The following is a 21,885-nucleotide window of genomic DNA, read 5'->3' on the forward strand; positions in this document are numbered from 1 at the left end:
GTTTCTTTCCTTTTTAGGGTTGAATAATATTCCACTGTAGGTATGTTGTTTATTGTTTATCTGTTCGTCCATCAGTGGACGTTTGGGTTGCTTCTACCTTTTGACTGTCATGAATAATGCTGCTGTGAACCTGAGTGTACAAATATCTGCTGAGACTCCAGATATCTCTTGATACTTTCTTAACACTGCCTGAAAACTAATGGCAGCTACTGCTGCTGATAACTTGACTGGAATGCTGCTGTTATGAAAAAAACTATGATTTTATGCTTGGACCTTCAGTTTTTCTGCCATTCTTGCCTTTCTGGGTAACTTCCTTATTTCCTGCTATCTATACTTTAATCTTTTAAACCTTCCCTTTGAGATTATTCCTGATACTTCTTTCTACTTTCCTTAGATTTTGAGTCTTGACCACTTTCATGTTTCTTTTGTAAATGATAAGATGTTATAGATTTGATAATAATAGCCAGAAGACTTTGTGTGCCTGGCACTTTCCATGTATTAATGCATGGAATCCTCACAAAACAACCCTATGCGGTATGAACAGTTATTATTCCCATCTTACAGATAAGGTACCTGAAGCACAGAGAAATTAAGTAACTAACTTGCTCAGGGTCACAAGTTACTAAGTGACAAAGTTAAAATCTGAACCCATTTAGTCTGGCTTAAGTGGATTTTTTTTTAATGTGCTTATCAGAAATGAACAGGTTACATGTTATTAAATTTATCTAAAAACATTGGGAATACAGTAGAAAGTTAACTTCTTTTGTGCTGTATCATGTCAGGACAGGGGCAGCGTGGTAGACTGGGGTATAATGAGAAAGTTGGAAGGTCCCCACTGCCACTTGCAGGCTTTGTTTCCTTAATTAAATCAACGTCTCTGAGACAGATTTTTCATCTGTATGAAGGGGACAATACTTACCTGATAGGATTGTTTTGAGCACATTAAAGGGTTAAAATATTATTATTTTAAATCCCAAGTTTTTATTGTGCAGGTAATATTTAAAATTTCAAGTAAAATGCTTTTAGTTAGCTCTAAAATAACTTGTCTTTTTTTCTTTCACTTTCATTCAATTTCCTGTAAAGAAAACTACCTTTTAGTTGCTTTGACTTAAATTTTCATGAATGCATCTATTTGCAAATGTCTTTGTTTAATACATCCATTCGCCCCCCTTTTTTTTCATTTCCCTGTTTTCTAACATCAGTATTATTATCCAATGTCCCAACCAGATTTTTAATTAGGAACAATTATTTGTGTATAGGATGTGCACTTGGCATATAAGAATAATAATTTCAGGGCTTGCTGTTCTTCTCTCTCCCTAAAATGTTTACTTTATAAACTATAGTCAGGATTCTCATGTTTCTAGTTGTTTCCTGCAACAAATTGAGTGTTCATCTTTATCATATAATCTGAGTTAAATCACTGTGCCATAAAAGGCTTGAAGAAGCTTGTATGCTACACAGTCTTCTGTTCCCAAACATTTTCACAATGTACCTGCTCACTGCATTCCTGTACTATCAGAGAGGTCTGTCCTGATTACCTGAAGTATAGTCATAGTTCAAGTCATTTTCCCTGTCCTCTTGTCCTTTTTTAGTTTTCTTAATAGAACTTAACCACAACTTGACATTTCATTATACATCTATTTATTGTTTAATTTCTCTCTTAGAATGTGAGCATCACGAGTTCAAAGACAGTTCACTGACGTACCCCCAACATATAGACTAGTATAGATACATAGTAGGTACTCAGTCAACATTTGTTGAGTAACTGAGGGATCTTCAAAGTAGAAGATGGCAAGGAATTAGACCTAGGTCCAAATCTAATCTTCACCCACTTACTAACTATGTGTTTAGTTGCTCAGTCGTGTCCGACTCTTTGCGAGCCTATGGACTGCAGCACTCCAGGCTTCTCTGTCCATCACCGGCTCCTGGAGCTTGCTCAAACTCATGTCCATCAACTTGATGATGCCATCCAACCATCTCATCCTCTGTTGCCCCCTTCTCCTCCTGCCCTCAGTCATTCCTAGCATCAGGGTCTTTTCCGGTGAGTTGGCTCTTCACATCAGGTGGCCAAAGTATTAGAGCTTCAACATTAGTCCTTCCAGTGAATATTCAGGGTTGATTTCCTTTAGGATTGATTGGTTTAATCTCCTTGCTCTCCAAGGGACTGTCAAGAGTCTTCTCCAGCACAGTTTGAGAGCATCAATTTTTTGGTTCTCAGCCTTCTTTATGGCCCAACTCTCACAACCATACATGACTACTGGAAAAACCATAGCTTTGAGTATATGGACCTTTGTCGGCAAAGTGATATCTTTGCTTTTTAATAGGCTGTCTAGGTTTGTCATAGCTTTTCTTCCAAGGAGCAAGTGTCTTAAATTTCTTGGCTGTAGTCACCATCTGCAGTGATTTTGGAGTCCAAGAAAAGTAGACTATATCATTACAAAAGAATTACTTGGAAATATTTGTTTATTAATCATAAGTGTCTCCACCTCAGTCTGCAAACAGATTATTTTCCACATTTTTAATTATGTTTTATTTATACTGGCCTTTTTATATTTAGGTTAATTAAAGAAAATAAGAAGCATCAGGAACTCATCTTAGACATTTGTTCAGAAAAAGACAATTTAAGAGAAGAACTTAAAAAAAGAACCGAAACAGAGAAGCAGCATATGAACACAATTAAACAGGTAAAAAGACAAAGATCTTGGAAGTCTGTTCTTAAATACATCCCTGAAAATTTGTATATAAGTTGAAGTTCTGTAAATTACATCATACTTTAAATGCATAAGATTGCTTGGTATATGAAGCATTCTCTTTTATGAAATGGGAATCCTAGCCTTATCTTTATGTTTTGTGTAAATTAATATTTTTATATGATATGTGTGGCAGTATTCTACGTATAATAGATATCTGAGAAGGAAAGACAGTTTGTTTGGCAGTCAAATAGATTGTTTGAGAAGAAGCAGTATATACCTAAACATTTGTATCTGGCTTTAGAAGGCTTTACAGCTTATGCGTACATGCGTGCTAAGTTGCTTCAGTTGTGTCCCACTCTGTGTGACTCCATATAGTATAGCCCACCAGGCTCCGCTGTCCATGGGATTCTTGAGGCAAGAATACTGGAGTGGGTTGCCATTTCCTCCTCCAGTGGATCTTCCCAACACAGAGATCGAATCTGCGTCTCTTGTATCTCCCGCATTGGCAAGCAAATTCTTTACCACTAGTGCCACCTGGGAAGCCCTTTTAAATTTATAGTTTAATGCAGTTCTGTTCTTAGTATTTTGTAAACTATACTGAAGGCTGACTCTTTTATTTCAGATTTTATCTGGTTAGCTAGTTTCTCCAAGCCTTTCCTTTCCTTTCTTTTTTAAAAATGTGCTATGATGCTTGGATCAGCAAGGTGCATATTCTAGACTGGTAGCTCAGCTGCTCTTTATCTTTTTGAGCTGCTTTTTTTTTTTTTATTTCCCTAGTAGCTCAGCTGGTAAAGAATTGTTTGCAATGAAGGAGACCCCAGTTCAATTTCTGGGTTAGGAAGATCTGTTGGGGAAGGGATAGGCCACCTACTCCAGTATTCTTGGGCTTCCCTTGTTGCTCAGCTGGTAAAGAATCTGTCTGCATTGTGGGAGACCTGGATTCAATCCCTGGGTTGGGAAGATCCTCTGGAGAAGGGAAAGGCTACAACTCCAGTACTCTGGCCAGGAGAATTCCATGGACTGTAGTCCATGGGGTTGCAAAGAGTCAGACATGACTGAGCGACTTTCACTTTCATTTTTCTTCCATGGAAAAGGTTAGAAACATGGTAGCCTTAAAAGTCTTTGTTTTTGCCTCATCTTTCACAGAAAGCTGTATAATGAAAATAAAAGTAAACAGCTGGTAATACTGCAATGAAACGTTAAACCAAGTTTCACTTACTTATACTTTGTTATACTTAATGAAATTATACTTTATCAGGAAAGTTTAATCCTGATTTGTATGTGTGTGTGTGGTCTACCACATGTAGACCAAACTTAGAATTTTAAAGTGAAGGTGCCTTAATTTTAAAGTGTGGGGCTGAATATGAATTTTGGTAGACAGATCACTGCTGATGACCAGAAACTTCAGAATAAACAGATGGAGGCTAACCAGAGCTGTTCTTTTCCTGAGATTGTTAGTGGTTGTGCCCTGTCAAAGGAGAAAATTTGATTCACCTTTCTTTTGCTAGCCAGTATAGCAGAGTTTTCTTTCCTAATTTTATCTTTGAATCTGTACCGCTTAATATGGCTGCCACTGACCATCGTGATATTGGGCATGTAAAAGGTGGCTAGTCCAAATTAAGAGGTGATGTAAGTGTGAAATATGCCCTTTAAAGACTTAGTACAAAAAGGGGTAAAATGGCTCAGTTTTTTAATGTTGACTACATGTTGAAATGATATTCTATATACATTGGGTTTAATAAAACATTTATTTCACCTGTTTCTTTTTACTTTTTAAAATGTTGCTACCAAAAAATTGGGCTTGTATTGCTGTTGGACAGTGTTGTCATACGGAAAATTAGTACATGTGTACTATATGTAAGCTAACTAGTAGGGTTTTTATAGCAGTTTCATTGATGTATAATTCACATACCACATAATTCACTCATTTTAGTATACAGTTTGGTGATTTTTAGTTGTACATTTTGTCACAATTTTAGAAATTTTTATCACATGAAAAAACTACAAGCCCATTAATAGTCACCCCTCATTTCCCTCCAGCCCCTGTCGGTTGTCTTCCCTCAGCCCTAGGGGACAACTAGTCTACTTTCTGTCTCTCTCTGTATTTGCCAGTTCTGAATATTTCATATTAATGGAATCATATATGTTTCCTTTTCCTTCATATAAGTAGAATCATGTAATATCTAGCTTCTAAGTGTAATTTTTTCAAGATTTCTATCAAGATGTAGCTTTTACAGTGTTAAGATTAGGGTTGTGGGTTAGGTTTATAGATTTATGTCTACCATTTTTGAGTATTTTATGTCTACAGTTTCTTTATGTCTTTTCTGCTGTGTTCCTATTTTGTTTCCCTATTCCTCACTTACTGCCTTATATTGCATTAAGTAAATATGTAACATTTAAATTTTTTTCATGATATTTTAACTATTTTTTGAGTTATTTCATTGATAATTACTTTAGAGCTTACCATCTGTCTTCTCAGAGTCTGCTTCAGATTTATACTGACTTAATTCTAATGATATATTGGAACATCATTAATGTTTACTTGTTATATCTATGGCTGAAGTATAGTCTTGAATTCTTTATGCTCATATATATATAATTTATATTTATTTGAAATGTTAGTGGTCTGTTTGTTATAGCTATAAAAATAATCTGGAAATAATTTTCTTTACAGTTAGAAACAAGAATAGAGGAACTTAATAAAGAAGTTCAGGCTTCTAAAGATAAAGTATTAGCTCAAGACATTGCAGCCAAAAATGCAATTCAGCAATTACACAAAGAGATGGCCCATCGGATGGAACAGGTATTTTTCAGATCATCATTATTATTAACTTTCTGTTGACTTTTTGTTTACTTAACCCTGTTAGATAATTTTAGACATTAGTGTGTATTAGGAATAGGATTTTTAAAATGCTAAAGCATTACATAAATGTATGTTAACTACAAAAAACTTCAACTTTTATTTCTGTGATTCTTTACAATATGCTGACCCTGAGCAGCAAGAATGTTACATGCTTAACGCTTATACTATCAGTTCTCAAACTTTTATACTAATTAAAGAGAAATATAGAGGATAAGACATTAAGAAGAAGATAGCTTTAGTGAACCCCCAAACATAGTTTCATTAAAATAACTATTAGAATTACGATTATATTTTAAAATAAAAACAGAATGATAATAAATGGTACACAATAACAATTCAAACTGTAAAACATGTCTTCTTCCAAACCTTTTCTTTATATGAGGACAAAGAAACTTGTTAATATGGTCCCTGATGGTCATTTTCCCAGAGCACAGGTGAGGCTAGGAAAGAGTGGAAAAGTGATCTGAAGGCATAAACAGAATATAGCATCTGTATTAGCTAAAGGAAAAGAAATAGGAAAGGGAAGAAGCAAATGTTAGTGATATGAATTTGTTCATTGTATCACTTCTTTTTTTATGATTTCATGACACAGGTCCCCAAAATGTGCAAAAATCAAAAAATAAATTGGTGATATTTTGGGAAAATATTATTTATTTTAGTTTATTTTTACTTTAAAAAACATGTTTTATTAACGCTAGATACTTTTTTCAAAGGCCAACAAGAAATGTGAAGAGGCACGCCAGGAAAAAGAAGCAATGGTAATGAAGTATGTAAGAGGTGAGAAGGAATCTTTAGACCTTCGAAAGGAAAAAGAGATACTTGAAAAAAAACTTAGAGATGCAAATAAAGAATGTGAGAAAAACGCTAACAAAATTAAGCAACTTTCTCAGGAGAAAGGACGATTACACCAGCTGTATGAAGCAAAGGTATCACTTTTGATATTGTACCTTACCTGAAGCTTATTCTCTTTGCTTTTCCTTATTTAATTAAATAATCATAAATTAACATGGTTCAACCACTGTTAAATATAAAGCTGTTTTTGTTAGTTTACCTTTGAAGAAGGTGAATGTTTTAATAATTCCAGTATGTTGTTAGCTAGCTGCAAAATGTTTTTCCTGTGAAAATACGAGAAACTGACACATGTTGTTTATTAGATCTTTTTTAAAACTTTCTTTTAAAATCTACATTCTGTAGAAATGACTTTGTGCTTCAAAGGAAGATTTTATTTTTGTAAAAGATACACATGAAAGTGAAAGTCACTCAGTCATGTTCGACTCTTTGCGACCCCATGGACTGTACAGTACATGGACTCCTCTAGGCCAGAAGACTAGAGTAGGTAGCTGTTCCCTTCTCCAGGGGATCTTCCCATCCCAGGGATCGACCCCAGGTCTCCCTCGTTGCTGCGGATTCTTTACCAACTGAGCCACCAGGGGAGCCCAGGAATACTGGAGTGGGTAGCCTGTCCCTTCTCCAGGGGATCTTCCCAACCCAGGAGTCGAACTGGGGTCTCCTGCATTGCAGGCAGATTTCTTTAACAGCTGAGCTACCAGGGAAGCCTAGTTTTTGAGCTAGAGGTATAATTTGACCAGAATTTTAATGTAACGCTCATAGAATAGGATTTATATTTTTCCTGCAGAAGAACATGTTTTTAGATGCTGTTTAAAGAGATTTAATTACTGAGCTATTCAGAGTCCTTGCTTTTAACTAACAACCTCATGGCATAGTTTTGTGTCCAGCAGGTTATCATTTCCTGATAATCAGTGTTATTTTCTACTAAGTTTTAGTTCAGAAATGTCATTGTTCTCAGGAATTCTGGCAAAACCAATTTAATTTATATTTCACCTTATGTCAGCCATTTGGGAAGCACCAGAGGTATGTTTATACTCACAAAACATAATAGTTGGTTAAAGTATAAATGTTAATCATCTTATATCTGTTCATTGGTTTTAGGATTTTACTTTCCTCTTGTGATTTAAACTTTAAATTAGTTTTATCGCTTGTAAGCCATAACGTGCTGGCCCCTGGATTGCATTGATTATCTTGAGGTATGAAAGACACACAAATGATTGTTGATTGTTTAAGTGAAAAATATGACCCAGTGATATTGTTTTAGGAAGGTGAAGCTACTAGACTCATCAGAGAAATAGACAAATTAAAGGAAGATATCAGCTCTCACATCATTAAAGTAAAATGGGCACAAAACAAATTAAAAGCAGAAATGGATTCACATAAGGTAAGTACCGTCACACAGTGGAAAACTATTAGAATCAGTTTTAAGAACAAACAGAGTAATAGTTATTAATCAGGCATAGAGCTTATTTTAGGGACTCCTGTAGGATAGCTTGAGCCAAAATATTTGGTGATTCAGTTCAGTTCAGTTGCTCAGTTGGTGTCCAACTCTTCGTGAGCCCATGAACCGCAGCACGCCAGGCCTCCCTGTCCATCACCAATTACCGGAGCCTACCTAAACTCATGTCCATTGAGTCGGTGATGCCATCCAACCTTCTCATCCTCTGCTGTACCCTGCTCCTTCTGCCCTCAATCTTTCCTAGCATCAGGGTCTTTTCAAATGAGTCAGCTCTTCGCATCAGCTGGCCAAAGGATTGGAGTTTTGGCTTCAACATCAGTTCTTCCAGTGAACACCCAGGACTGATCTCCTTTAGGATGGACTGGTTGGATCTCCTTGCAGTCCAAGGGACTCTCAAGAGTCTTCTCCAATGCCACAGTTCAAAAGCATCAATTCTTTGGCATTCAGCTTTCCTTATAGTCCAACTTTCGCATCCATACATGACCACTGGAAAAACCATAGCCTTGACTAGACGGACTTTTGTTGACAAAGTAATGTCTCTGCTTTTTATTATGCTGTCTAGGTTGGTCATAACTTTCCTTCCAAGGAGTAAGCATCTTTTAATTTCATGGCTGCAGTCACCATCTTCAGTGATTTTGGAGCCCCCCAAAATAAAAGTCTCTCACTGTTTCCCCATCTATTTGCCATGAAGTGATGGGACCGGATGCCATGATCTTACTTTTCTGAATATTGAGCTTTAAGCCAACTTTTTCACTCTCCTCTTTCACTTTCATCAAGAGGCTCTTTAGTTCTTCCACACTTTCTGCCATAAGGGTGGTGTCATCTGCATGTCTGAGGTTACTGATATTTCTCCCAGCCATCTTGATTCCAGCTTGTGCTTCTTCCAGCCCAGCGTTTCTCATGATGTAATCTGCATATAAATTAAATAAGCAGGGTGACAATATACAGCCTTGACGTACTCCTTTTTCTATTTGGAATCAATCTGTTGTTCCATGTCCAGTTCTAACTGTTGCTTCCTGACCTGCATACAGGTTTCTCAAGAGGCAAGTCAGGTGGTCTGGTATTCCCATCTCTTTCAGAATTTTCCACAGTTTCTTGTGATCTACACAGTCAAAGGCTTTGGCATAGTCAATAAAGCAGAAATAGGTGTTTTTCTGGAACTCTCTTGCCTTTTCGATGATCCAGCGGATGTTAGCAGTTTGATCTCTGGTTCCTCTGCCTCTTCTAATTCCAACTTGAACATCTGGAAGTTCACGGTTCACATATTGCTGAAGCCTGGCTTGAAGAATTTTGAGCATTACTTTACTAGCGTGTGAGATGAGTGCAATTGTGCAGTAGTTTGAGCATTCTTTGGCATTGCCTTTCTTAGGGATTGGAATGAAAAGTGACCTTTTCCAGTCCTGTGGCCATTGCTGAGTTTTCCAAATTTGCTGGCATATTGAGTGCAGCACTTTTCATAGCATCATCTTTTAGGATTTGAAATAGCTCAACTGGAATTCTGTCACCTCCACTAGCTTCGTTCATAGTGATGGTTCCTAAGGCTCGCTTGACTTCACACTCCAGGATGTCTGGCTCTAGGTGAGTGATCACACCATCATGGTTATCTGGGTCATTAAGATCTTTTTATAGAGCTTCTCCATTTTTGGTTGCAAAGAATATAATCAATCTGTTTTCAATATTGACCATCTGGTGAGGTCCACATGTAGAGTCTTCTTTTGTGTTATTGGCAGAGGGTGTTTGTTATGGCCAGTGCGTTCTCTTGGCAGAACTCTTATTAGCCTTTGCCCTGCTTCATTCTGTACTCCAAGGCCAAATTTGCCTGTTACTCCAGGTATGTCTTGACTTCCTACTTCTGCAATTCCAGTCCCCTATCATGAAAAGGACATCTTTTTTGGGTGTTGGTTCTAGAAGATCTTGTAGGTCTTCAGAGAACCGTTCAACTTCAACTTCTTCAGCGTTACTGGTCAGGGCATAGATTTGGATTACTGTGATGCTGAATCGTTTGCCTTGGAAACAAACAGAAATCATTGTGTCGTTTTTGAGATTGCATCCAAGTACTCCATTTCGGACTCTCTTGTTGACTGTGAGGGCTACTCCATTTCTTCTAAGGGATTCTGCCCACAGTAGTAAATACAATGGTCATCTGAGTTAAATTCACCCATTCCAGTCCATTTTAGTTCTCTGATTCCTAAAATGTCAATGTTCACTCTTGCCATCTCCTGTTTGACCACTTCCAATTTACCTTGATTCATGGCCCTAACATTCCAGGTTCCTATGCAGTATTGCTCTTTTTAGCATCAGACTTGACTTCTATCACCAATCACATCCACAACTGGGTGGTGTTTTTGCTTTGGCTTCACCCGTTCATTCTTTCTGGACTTATTTCTCCACTGATCTCCAGTAACATATTAGGTACCTAGCAACCTGGGGAGTTCATCTTCCAATGTCCTATCTTTTTGCCTTTTCATACTGTTCATGGGGTTCTCACGGCAAGAATACTGATGTGGTTTGCCATTCCCTTCTCCCGTGGACCACGTTTTGTCAGGACTCGCCAGCATGACCCTTCCATCTTGGGTGTCTGTGTTGACAGTGGTCAAAGGTTAGAGAGTGGTGGGTTTCTGAGCTAATTGCTGATCAGCAGATGAGTGTTAGGGAACTGTTGATAACTGCCAGGAGTAGGAGCAGGAATCCTTAGGGTTCACACCGGGCTATAAACCGTTTAAAATTGTATTTGACACATTGGAATGTCTCGGTTGCTGTGTTCTGAATGAATGGAGTGAGTACCTCTATGTGTCAAGCTCTGGTATAGTTATTGATGATATAGGAAGTGTGTGTGGGGAGTGGGTACAGATAAAGTTCCTTTATCTCTCCATATTCTTGTTGAGCTGATATTCTCATATTTTAAAAAACAGTATATTAAAAAACCTTCAAATGTTTATATTTTAAAAGTCACTATTTTAATATAAGCCAAATTATTATTAAAAGACCTGCAACTGAAAGTATGTAACTAGACACTTAATTGGGTAGTAAATTTATCTAAAAACAAAGTGACATATAAGAAGTGGTATCTGAAGTGTAGATGGAATTTATATCAAGAGATGAAGAGGAAAAAAAAAAGAGAGATGAAGGGAAAGGCATTCCAAGTGGAGGAACAACAAGATAAGGAGAAAAGGGAGATTTGGTGTTTGGGAAAACCAGCCTAACTAGAACAGAAGATTCATGTTAGTTATTCCTTCATTAATTCAACATTTATTGCATGAACAGTTCATATGTGAATACTGAGCTAGGTGTTACCCAGAAGCTGTCTTCTCAATAGGGAAGCATGTAATAAGCTACAGTACAAAGTACCATTTGTTACAGTGTCAGGGTTCCCTGGATTCTCTCTGTGGGAAGGCAGAATAGCAGCTTCTATCCCTTTCTGAAGGGAACCTACTAGGAGAAGATGATACCTAAATTTTCATTTGAAATCCACATGATAGCACAAATTATGGCACTGTATGGGTGATCTGAAGGAGAATGTTGAAGCTGAAGGGTAGGACTGTACTTGGACAATCAACACAGGAAGTCTAGCGAGTTAAGAAGACAGAGAAGGCAAGAAGTGGGGAAAAAAAAGAGAAATATACTGCCTTATAGACAGAGGAAGGCTATTAAAAGAAAGAGTCAGGAGTGATCAGAACTGGAATAGGTACATCAGGAATAAGAAATTAGAAAAGGCAGTTGGATCTGATGAGAAAGTCTTCCATGGAAACCATCAGAATGGCTGTTCTAATAGAGTGGTTAGGAAGAGAAACCAAATTGCAGCATGAATCTGTAATAAAAGTTTTGAATGGATACCTTGGCCATAAAACAAAAAATCGTCTTTCATGTGGGTCTCAAAGAACTGCTTAAACATTTTGCATTTTTGTCTTTTCAGGTCAGTAACTTCTAGTGATTTGCTGAAAACTATCAAATTTAACTTTATTTAATGACTTGATCAATCACCTGTGTAGGCCACATTAGTTTTTTGTCAGAAGCACAAAGTGTGATTACTGGAATTGTTTCTGGCTCCAGTAGCAGTGCTAAGACAAGAACTTTCTCTACTCTGGTCACTGTTGTCACCATTCATAACATCACTGTGCCAGCCTTGTTGCTAGTCTGTAAATTGAAAAAAAAAAAAGTTTTCCTCCAGCATAGGGAAAAATCCAGTTCTCCCCTCCTGTGTGTTTCTTCTTGTGCGTCCCCTTTACTTTTATACAAAACACTTCACTGCTGACTCATCTGGTTACCAGTGTGTGGAAGCTTTCCCCCACAACAAGCAGTTGTGTGTGACACCAGCCGAGTGGCCTACAGTTGAACTCACTTTGACACTGTCCATCCAGAGACAGTGTCAGTCCCACGAAACTTCCCAACCTGTCACTTCAGATGCCAGGCCCGGGCCCAGGCTGTGAGGGGTTTCAGGAGCTCTGTTAGGAACTGGGGGCAGAGACCAATATATATTTTCTATTATCTCACACTGTCTTTTTGTCACTGCAGGAAACCAAAGATAAACTCAAAGAAACAACAACAAAATTAACTCAAGCAAAGGAAGAAGCAGATCAGATTAGGAAAAATTGTCAAGATATGATAAAAACATATCAGGTATGCTAAAGTTTTGAATAGATTTCTTTATAACAAGTTAGAACAAGTTTTACCAAATGTTAATACTCTTTTGTTTCATAAATTTTTGTATCTCTAGTATTTGAAGTGTGGAGTAGATTTTCTAGGGCAACTAAATTAAATGCAGGCTATTTCCTATGTTAAAATACTTGCAGCTTAAATAGAAATCTTATTAGAAAAGTTTTTAGACAAATAAATACACTATAAAACTTTAGAAGAAAGACGAGTACAAAGAAATGTATAACTTAGGAAAAAAAAAAAAGCCTGCTGTGTATAATATGTATATTAAATGTGCTCTTCTCTTGGTGCAAAATTGATACATTTAAAATTTTTGAATTCAGTCATCAATTTTAGATGCATGAGCTATGTATTTTATGATTAGTAAACTTAATTGCAAAAGCCATCTTGACATTTCAAAGCATGAAACTTTAAAACTTGCCATACTTTTGTCGTTTCTTTTCCCTTAGGAGTCAGAAGAAATTAAATCAAATGAGCTTGATGCCAAGCTTAGAGTCACAAAAGGAGAACTTGAAAAACAAATGCAGGAAAAATCTGACCAGTTAGAAGTGAGTAGCTCTGTATTTGTATACCTTAGATGGTGTACTATTGAAGGAGAGAGACAAGTGCTTATTGCCATCTACTTTTAAGGTCTTTTAGAAGGAGCAGGCAATAAATGTTAGATCTGGGTTAGCATATAATGATTTGTGGTTTCTTTTAAACTTTTAAAAAGATGCATCATGCCAAAATAAAGGAACTAGAAGATCTGAAGAGGACATTTAAGGAGGGCATGGATGAGCTAAGGACACTGAGAACAAAGGTAATTCAGTCTTTAGTCGTGACTCTAGAGGACGGGTAAACAACTTTAATTTAGTACTCATTCTGATTTTTAAATGTTGGGGAAAGGATATTTATATAGAAATAATCTAAAATCAAAAAGTAGTGTGTCAATTCCCTAGCAACAAAATTGACTCTTAGAGAAATAAAAATGTCTTCCATTTCAGTCCCTTTAAAGTGTTTGCCAAACATTCCTGTTTCACAGCACATTTGCTCTATCTGTAACTTATCCTTGGACCTCTGATCTAAAGGCAGTCTTACTAGCAAATTAATTGGGAAGATACGTGGGCTTTAGAACTGTGTCAGAAAATACTAGAAAGACTGTACATTTCTCTTGAATATATCTAATAATCTTGTATACAGGTTTAATTTTTAACAGTCTCCTATATCTTTTCCAGTGTTTAGGGTCCTTATATTACAAGAATAATATCCCTTTTAATATAAGTGTCAAATATGTTATCATTGTGTATCTTTCATTTACTTAGAAATAGGCTTTTAGGTAACCATCTTGAATTTATGATCACTTAATTTTTAAAGTGTCTTTCATGTGCCCTTCTACTTTTTCTTTATGCCAGTACTTTGAGGTAGGTAGGGAAGGTATATCCTCTTCAGATGAGAAATGGAGGTAAAACAGAAAGCTAAAACTGCCATGACTAAATCATGAGAAATCTGAGACTGAAACACAGGAGTGTTAACTTCTTGCTGTGTTTTCTTCATGTTAATTAATACTGCTTCACAATTCAGCTTAGATTATTAACACATAACCACTATCTGAAATGGCTAATAAGGAATAAGAAAATATCGTTTTGTAGTTTAACTTGCATATGATTATTTGATAGGTAAAATGTCTAGAAGATGAACGATTGAGGACAGAAGATGAATTATCAAAATATAAAGAGATTATTAATCGCCAAAAAGCTGAAATTCAGAGTTTGTTGGACAAAGTGAAAGTTGCAGATCAGATACAGGAGCAGCATCAAAGGTATAAAATGAGCAACTTCTGTTTGTGCTAATCAACAGGCTTTTTGATTCTATCTAAGTTGCTGTTTTTAAATGCAGTCATTACAATAAATAAGAATAATCTTATATTTTACTAGGCAAAAAAAAATTTTTTAATTCCTATCTTCATTTGAACTGTTTCAGGTTATTTTTGAGGTTCCCAACACTGCTTCTAAAAATCAAAGTTTATATTCATACGTAAACATTGGCAGTAGTTATTTATAAGACAGAATGGATTGTGGGTTTTTTTGATCCATTCCTTACCTTTCAAATTCTGTTACTTACACACAGTAGTTTTTCTTCTAAAAGGTAGATTTGTATCTCTATCTTTGCATGTGTGTAGCTTGCAATCAGGAGGTAACATTATTCCTTGGCTTCTTTTAACACTAGTTAACTGAGTTCTACTTAGGACTTTACCTGACAGAGCCTAGATTCAGACTGGATCCAAGTATCTTCTTTTTTATACCCTACCAACACCCAGGCTGCTGAGTGCTGCTGAAGAGATCTTCACTGTCATCCAGATTGATGCTGCTATAGATTCATGGTTAGCAACCTCAGCTGGGACTGTTACTGCACCCTGAGTCCTACCATATGTCCTTAGAATCTTCTCCCCCATCTTCTTAGCATGTCCTAAACCACACCGCTTTCACAGTGATCTTTCCTCTCTCCTCGCGCTTCACTCTTGGCAGAAGAAAGGGGGCTGTCGGGTGACAGTTCTCTCCACCTCTTGCTGTCAGTCCTGTGAACTTGCATCTGCACTCATTTTTCTTTTGCTTCTGGTTTTGTGAAGGAAATGTTCCTATTTCTGAACCAAATTGTGGTCTCTACTTCTACTGTGGATCCCATGCTCTTCTGCCTTCTCAGGGTCTTTCTTGATTCCTTCTTTTTCTTTTTTTTTTTTTTTCCTTCTTTTCCCTTTATCTCTTACCTCGTCCTTTTTACTGACTCCCTCTTCTGTCTGCATTTAAATGTTACTACATCTTAAAAACTTCAAAAACCCTATGATCACCCTTGTCCTTTTATTTACAGAATAAAAGATGATTTATAGAATCATCTGCAGCCCTCCTCCATTTCTTTGCATCCTTTGCTCTTCTATTTCTCTCCATTTTATTCAAGCTTCCCCAACGTACCATTGCAGACTGCTAATGCATCCTTAAATATAGTAGATACTTCCCAGATTAAGCCATGCTTGAGTTTCCAGTATGCACACACTAAGCCCCTTACTTTCTTGAAGTGCTCCATTCCTTTGGCTTCATTTCATTGTGCTGTCCTGGTGTTCCTCCCCAACTTTCTGGCCAGTCTTTTTTGTGTGTGCTCTGCAGCCTTCTCTTTCTGTCATAAAGCGGTCTTTTATTCTTATTTTATTATACCCCTGGGTGATCCTAACTCTTCCTGTAATGTGTTGCAGAACCTTCAAGTTATTGTCTTTAACCCTTTTTGCTGAGCTCCAGACATGCAAGTGTCAAAGACATCTTAAACTTTTAAACATGTCCTAAACTGGTTCATCTGTCTTGCCTGCAAATACGTTTCTCTGATGTTGCTGAGATGAGTGATGAGTGTGACATCCAAGCGATTTTCCAATCCAGGAACCTGGGGGTTACCCTTGGCTCTTCTATCCTTTCCCTCACACGTCACCAGTCACAAAATATTTTTGATGCTAACTCATTAATATCTTTCAAGATATTACTTTTTACACCCCCATTGCTACTACCATCATCTAAGCCATTATCCGCTCTCATCTAGAAAACTGCCATGGCTTCTAAACTGTTTGCTGTTGTTGTTGTTGTTTACCTACTTCCCTTTTAGTCAGTTTACTACAGTGTAGTTAACATAATCTTTTTTAAAAAGGAAGTCTCAGACCTTTCAGTGATTTCCCATTACCTCAAGGATTGCCTAGTGAGTTCAGATGCCTTAACATGGCTTGGATGATCGTTAGTAACATTGCTTCTCCTTCTGTGCATTCTCCTTTTTCATGCTGTATTTCAGCAGTAGTTGGTTAACAAGCGTTGATTAACTGTTTTCCTAGCTGTGGAGCCCTATGTAAGTGCTATGATATAGTACAGTCTTTATCCTCATCAGTATTTAATATCTGTCTGTTAGTATCAACAAGATGTCATTCTCTCGTTCCCTTCCCAGCGTTGCACATACTGTTTCCTTGGCCTGGACTGTGTTGTCTTCTCCTGCTCACTCCTACTTCTGCTCTTACCCAGGAATCTGCACTCTGTGACCCACAAGGCAATTCCAGCTCACTGCCTCTTTTTGTAGAGAAACTTTTTTTTGGATACACAGCCACTCTCATTCCTTTATGTATTGTGTGGCTGCTTTCACACTACAGTGGCTTAGTTAAAACAGTTGCAACAAAGGCCATGTGCCCCAGAAACCTATATTGTTTACTCTCGGGGTCTTTTATAGGTAAGGTTTGCTAACCCTTTAAGTATTATTTTAATCACTTACACTCTGTGGTTTCATCATCAAAAATGTTTTTTTCACAGTGCTTGATTAAAAGCTCTTCGAAAGCAGGAGTTGGATCAGTCTTGCTTATAGCTCTTAGTGAGCTCTTAGTTCCTAGCGTATATTAGGCGTTCGTGGTGATCCAAATAAGTATTTGGATGAATGAATAAAAGTACCTTTATAAAGCATTTCAGTCAATGAAAATTCTCAAACCCTTAATGTCCTTTAATAGTTAATTTTTTTTTTCTTAAATATAAACTTTGTTTTTTAGAGGTAAACAAGAAATTGAAAATTTGAAGGAAGAAGTGGAAAGTCTTAATTCTTTGATTAATGACCTACAAAAAGACATCGAAGGCAGTAGGAAAAGAGAATCTGAGCTACTACTGTTTACAGAAAAGCTCACTAGTAAGAATGCACAGCTTCAATCTGAATCCAATTCTTTGCAATCACAGTTTGATAAACTTTCCTGTAGTGAAAGTCAGTTACAAAGCCAATGTGAACACATGAAACAGACAAATATGAATTTGGTAAGTATTAGTGTACATTCAACTTTTAAGGCAACACAGCAAGAAGCACAAATTAAGTTTCCCTAAAGATGTAAACCTAATGGTAGATGATTAAGCTTTTTTTGGTGGGACGAGCACAGACTTTCTGATAAATTCAAATGCTATGAGAAATGTCAGTTTTTCCTTTCAACTTACGTATTTTTTAATAAAATTTCTCCCTAACATTGTTATGAAGAAATATTTCACACTTGAAAGTAAGAAAACCAGGATTTTTGTCATTCCTAACTGGAATTACCATGTATTTCTTAAAAGGACTTTAAATTTCTGTATTTTTATAGCTTAAAAATGGTTTAATATTTCCACGTTGTGAGGAGGACTTAAGTTAAGACTTTAGTCCAAAACTACAGAGACCTGTATCGCATGTTGTTTTGCTTGTGTGGGGTGGCAGATGCATTAATATATCACTCCTCCCCTTCTCCCCCAACCCCACTTTATTGCATAAGAAATTTGAGGAACACAATAAACAACCTGGTAAGGAGTGATGATAGAAGAATTTACTACCAAAGACCTTGTATTTTTAAGGTTTTAAACTCTGAGCAATAATTAAAACATAAAAATCAGTATTTTTATCTTATTTTAATATTTAGGAAAGTAGATTGTTAAAAGAAGAAGAACTGCGAAAAGAGGAAGTCCAGGCTCTGCAAGCTGAACTCACTTGTAGACAAACTGAAGTTAAAGCACTGAGTACCCAGGTTGAAGAATTAAAAGATGAATTAGTGACTCAAAGACGTAAACATGCCTCTAGTGTCAAGGATCTTACCAAACAACTTCAGCAAGGTATAAAATTCTTCTGCACTTAGATCTTGAATGTTCTTGTTTGTTTTTGTTGAAGGATTTATAGAAAAAATATATTTTACATTAGTTTCTCCCACACTGGGTAGAGCTGTAGGTTCTTTTTAATGTTCATAAACCAAGTGACTGACCTTGTTATTTCATAAATAGTTTAAAGCATGTTCTATTCTAAAATACATTTATTCACAGAATCACAGAATATAAGAATTGGGAAAGTGCCTTTCTAGGACAGCAATGTCTAGACTTTGTTAATCACATATTACTGTCAATGAAAAGTGTTTAAGTATTTGTTCTCCAATTTGTAAATTGTAAGCATGTATTACTCTATTTTATGCACATTAGAAAAACATGAAAAATCTAAATTTAAGAAGATCAGATTAAATATAAGTAGAGTGCTAGTATTTTCTGCCTACACTTGTCTATGAATTGTTACGTACAGCATCTAGGGTACCTGCACCCACCTTGATGACCTCTAACTTAGAGATTGTTGAATCCTAACCCTTAATTTTAGGGGAAACTGAGATCCAGAAAAGCTATAAATTTCCCAAACACAACAATTGACAGCTAGAACTAGAACTCAGATTTCTGTCATTTAAAAATTTAGGCAGTTATTGGAGTCTGCTGTGTGATTGGGTATGCAGATGAATAAGAGATATTCTGACATCCTGTTCTCTACTACTCCCCACTGTTTTATTTGTATTAAAATAGGGTGACATACAGTAATATGATGAAAGAGACTTAGCATTTACTTAATAGAAATATATTCAGATACTTGCCAGAAGAATTTAGTTTTCATAGATGTAATTGAAGGGAAATTTGGGGTGATTTTCTGGTACTGTGGAACTCTTTTAAATCTTTCAGGACTCCAGAAGTTAGGTTCTGTGTGCCTAAATGATGTCAGTATCAGTTGTCATAATGTTATTTCCATGTATTTTGTATTTGACCTGTGCATTTCTAGATGTCATTTTATGTCAGTGAACCTACAGACCTCCTGTTGTATGTATTCAAGAAATTTCTTTTGTTGCCTATGCCATTTTGGCCTAAGTGATTTTTAGGCCAAATTAAAGTCAGAGATAGTGGGGGCAGATGGTCATGATCGTTGTCACAAGTAATCCATTTCTTTTCCTGCAGCACGAAGAAAGTTAGAACAGGTTGAGAATGGAAGCTGTGATAAAGAAGTCAGCAGCATGGGAAGTCGTTCTAGTTCATCAGGTAAAAAAACTAATGCTTTTATAGTTGTTTTTCAGTGATCGAGAATAAAAAGAAATAGCATTTTTTGTTTTACAAGGTATCGATATGTTTTTCTATAATTTTGAATTATGAAAGGCAGAGGTCATACACAATTACATTGTAAAAAATATTTCCAGTTAAAACGTTTTTACACAGGATTTTAAGTTTGTCATGGGGTTCTATACCATCCGTCTTCTTACCTCCTTTTCCTTATCTGCTTTTTCATTCTATGCAACAATTTCTTCTTCCATTTTTCAGTTCAGATTTGTATCCATCTCTATAGAGAGATATGGTATAGCATGTCTTCCATTTTCTTTTAATTTTATATTGCTTTTAACACCTGAGACCTAATGAGATGGGGTCATCATTATATTTCAGATTATATATACATATATATGTATGTATTTCTAAATCTTTTTGCTTTTTCATGGTAAATATGCCTCTTGTTGTTGAGTCGCTCAGTCGTGTCCAACTCTTTTTGCAACCCCATGGACTGCAGCCCCTCCAGTCTGTCTATGGGATTCTCAAGGCAAGAATACTGGATTTTCCAGGCAAGAATACTGGAGTGGGTTGCCATTTGTTTTTCCACAATATGCCTCTAGTTTAAAGCAAAAATTAATAGTTTATAAAATTGATTGATGGCATTGTGAAAATGATAATTAGCAAAATATCAGCATATTTATTTTATTTGGAATGCTAGGAACCATGCTGAATGCTTTAAACATATTATCTACTCACAGAATAGTCATGTGAGGTAAGTGTTGTAATTCCCATTTTATAAATGGGGAAACTTAAAATTCAGAGTGGTTCCATTGGTTCAGTTCAGTCACTCAGTTGTGTCCGACTCTTTGCAACCCCATGGACTACAGCACACCAGGCCTCCCTGTCCATCACCAACTCCCAGAATTTACTCAGACTCATGTCCATTGAGTCGGTGATGCCATGCAGTCATCTCATCTCTGTTGTCCCCTTCTCCTCCCATCTTTACTCTTTCCCAGCTTCAGGGTCTTTTCCAATGAGTCAGTTCTTTGCATCAGGTGGCCAAAGTATTGGAGTTTCAGCTTCAGCATCAGTCCTTCCAGTGAATACTCAGGACTGATTTCCTTTAGGATGGACTGGTTGACTGCAGCCATGAAATTAAAAGACATTTGCTCCTTGGAAGAAAAGTTAATGACCAGCTTAGACAGCATATTAAAAAGCAGAGACATTACTTTGCCAACAAAGGTCTGTCTAGTCAAAGCTATGGTTTTTCCAGTAGTCATGTATGAATGTGAGATTTAGACTATAAAGGAAGCTGAGCGCCGAAGAATTGATGCTTTTGAACTGTGGTGTTGGAGAAGACTCTTGAGAGTCCCTTGGACTGCAAGGAGAGATCCAACCAGTCCATCCTAAAGGAGATCAGTCCTGACTTTCACCAAATCCACAGTGACAGAACTCAGACTGTAGAAGCTGCATGCCATGACATTTTCACTGCCTCCCAGGAGTTGCACAGTAGGGAAAAAACATCATCAACTCTTACAATAGTGGAAAAATTGTATAGTAGAAAGAAATGGGTTTGAAATTACACATAGGTATTTAGATCCCAGTTCTACCATTTACTAGTGTATAACCTTGGATAAGATAATATTACTTAACTTAAATCTACAAAATGGGATTTGAAAAAAATATGTCTTTGTAGGATTAAAAAAGATTAGAAATTCTTCTCAACGGATATTGGTAAAATAATAGCTACCATTTACTTATTGCTTACTGTATGCTGCTCTAAGCTCTTCGGACATATTAACTCATTTAAATGAGGATAGCAGTCCACCGGGGAAAATCATATTATGGTTCCCAGTTTTAAATGATGTGACTGTGATACAGAGTCCAAAGTCACAAAGCTACTAGGAGGACTAGCTCCAGAGCTTAACCTACTGGTTATATTCTGTCTTGTGACTTTTTTCTCTTTCTGTGTGTCTCCGTTTAATTTTGGTATCTTGAGTTTCTCATTTCTCTATTGCCACTTCCCATTTCTGTTTTTTAGAAACATACTAGACCCTTTTTTCTATCATCAGTCTATTCAAAAACAAGAACTCAGGTCAGATATGACTTGAGTTCTGTGCCCAACTGTTAGATTGAATATTTGAAAATGATAGTAGAAGAAATAATGCCTGAGATTAGAGTTGACTCCAGACTAAGTACAATAAGTTAAATTTTTTTTTTTTTTTTTTTTTTATCTTAAGGGTCCCTCAATGCTCGAAGCAGTGCCGAAGATCGATCTCCGGAAAATACTGGGTCGTCAGTAGCTGTAGATAACTTCCCAGAAGTAGACAAGGCCATGCTGATTGAGAGGATAGTAAGGCTGCAAAAGGCACATGCCCGGAAAAATGAGAAGATAGAATTTATGGAGGATCACATCAAACAGCTGGTGGAAGAAATCAGGAAGAAAACAAAGTGTGTGTCTTTTGCATTCTTGTTTGCTTGTGGCTGTGCTGGGTTTATTGCTGTGTGCCAGCTCCCTCTCGTTGTGGTGAG

At 36.7% G+C, this 21,885-nt stretch overlaps 1 protein-coding gene across 1 annotated transcript in view; it reads left to right on the plus strand.

Moving 5' to 3' along the window:
* The window catches only part of CCDC186 (coiled-coil domain containing 186), a 40,596-nt gene that overhangs the window by 12,567 nt on the left and 6,144 nt on the right, over nucleotides 1-21,885 (plus strand). The window contains exons 3-14 of the mRNA XM_043475387.1: nucleotides 2,558-2,684; nucleotides 5,368-5,496; nucleotides 6,270-6,482; nucleotides 7,670-7,789; nucleotides 12,377-12,481; nucleotides 12,967-13,065; nucleotides 13,230-13,316; nucleotides 14,173-14,315; nucleotides 17,055-17,310; nucleotides 17,937-18,126; nucleotides 19,273-19,353; nucleotides 21,594-21,804. Of these exons, the coding sequence (XP_043331322.1) occupies nucleotides 2,558-2,684; nucleotides 5,368-5,496; nucleotides 6,270-6,482; nucleotides 7,670-7,789; nucleotides 12,377-12,481; nucleotides 12,967-13,065; nucleotides 13,230-13,316; nucleotides 14,173-14,315; nucleotides 17,055-17,310; nucleotides 17,937-18,126; nucleotides 19,273-19,353; nucleotides 21,594-21,804 (1,761 nt within the window). The remainder of the gene's footprint in view (nucleotides 1-2,557; nucleotides 2,685-5,367; nucleotides 5,497-6,269; nucleotides 6,483-7,669; nucleotides 7,790-12,376; nucleotides 12,482-12,966; nucleotides 13,066-13,229; nucleotides 13,317-14,172; nucleotides 14,316-17,054; nucleotides 17,311-17,936; nucleotides 18,127-19,272; nucleotides 19,354-21,593; nucleotides 21,805-21,885) is intronic.

The sequence above is a fragment of the Cervus canadensis genome, chromosome 8 (genome assembly GCF_019320065.1).
Source record: "Cervus canadensis isolate Bull #8, Minnesota chromosome 8, ASM1932006v1, whole genome shotgun sequence".
Taxonomy (NCBI): Eukaryota; Metazoa; Chordata; class Mammalia; order Artiodactyla; family Cervidae; genus Cervus; species Cervus canadensis.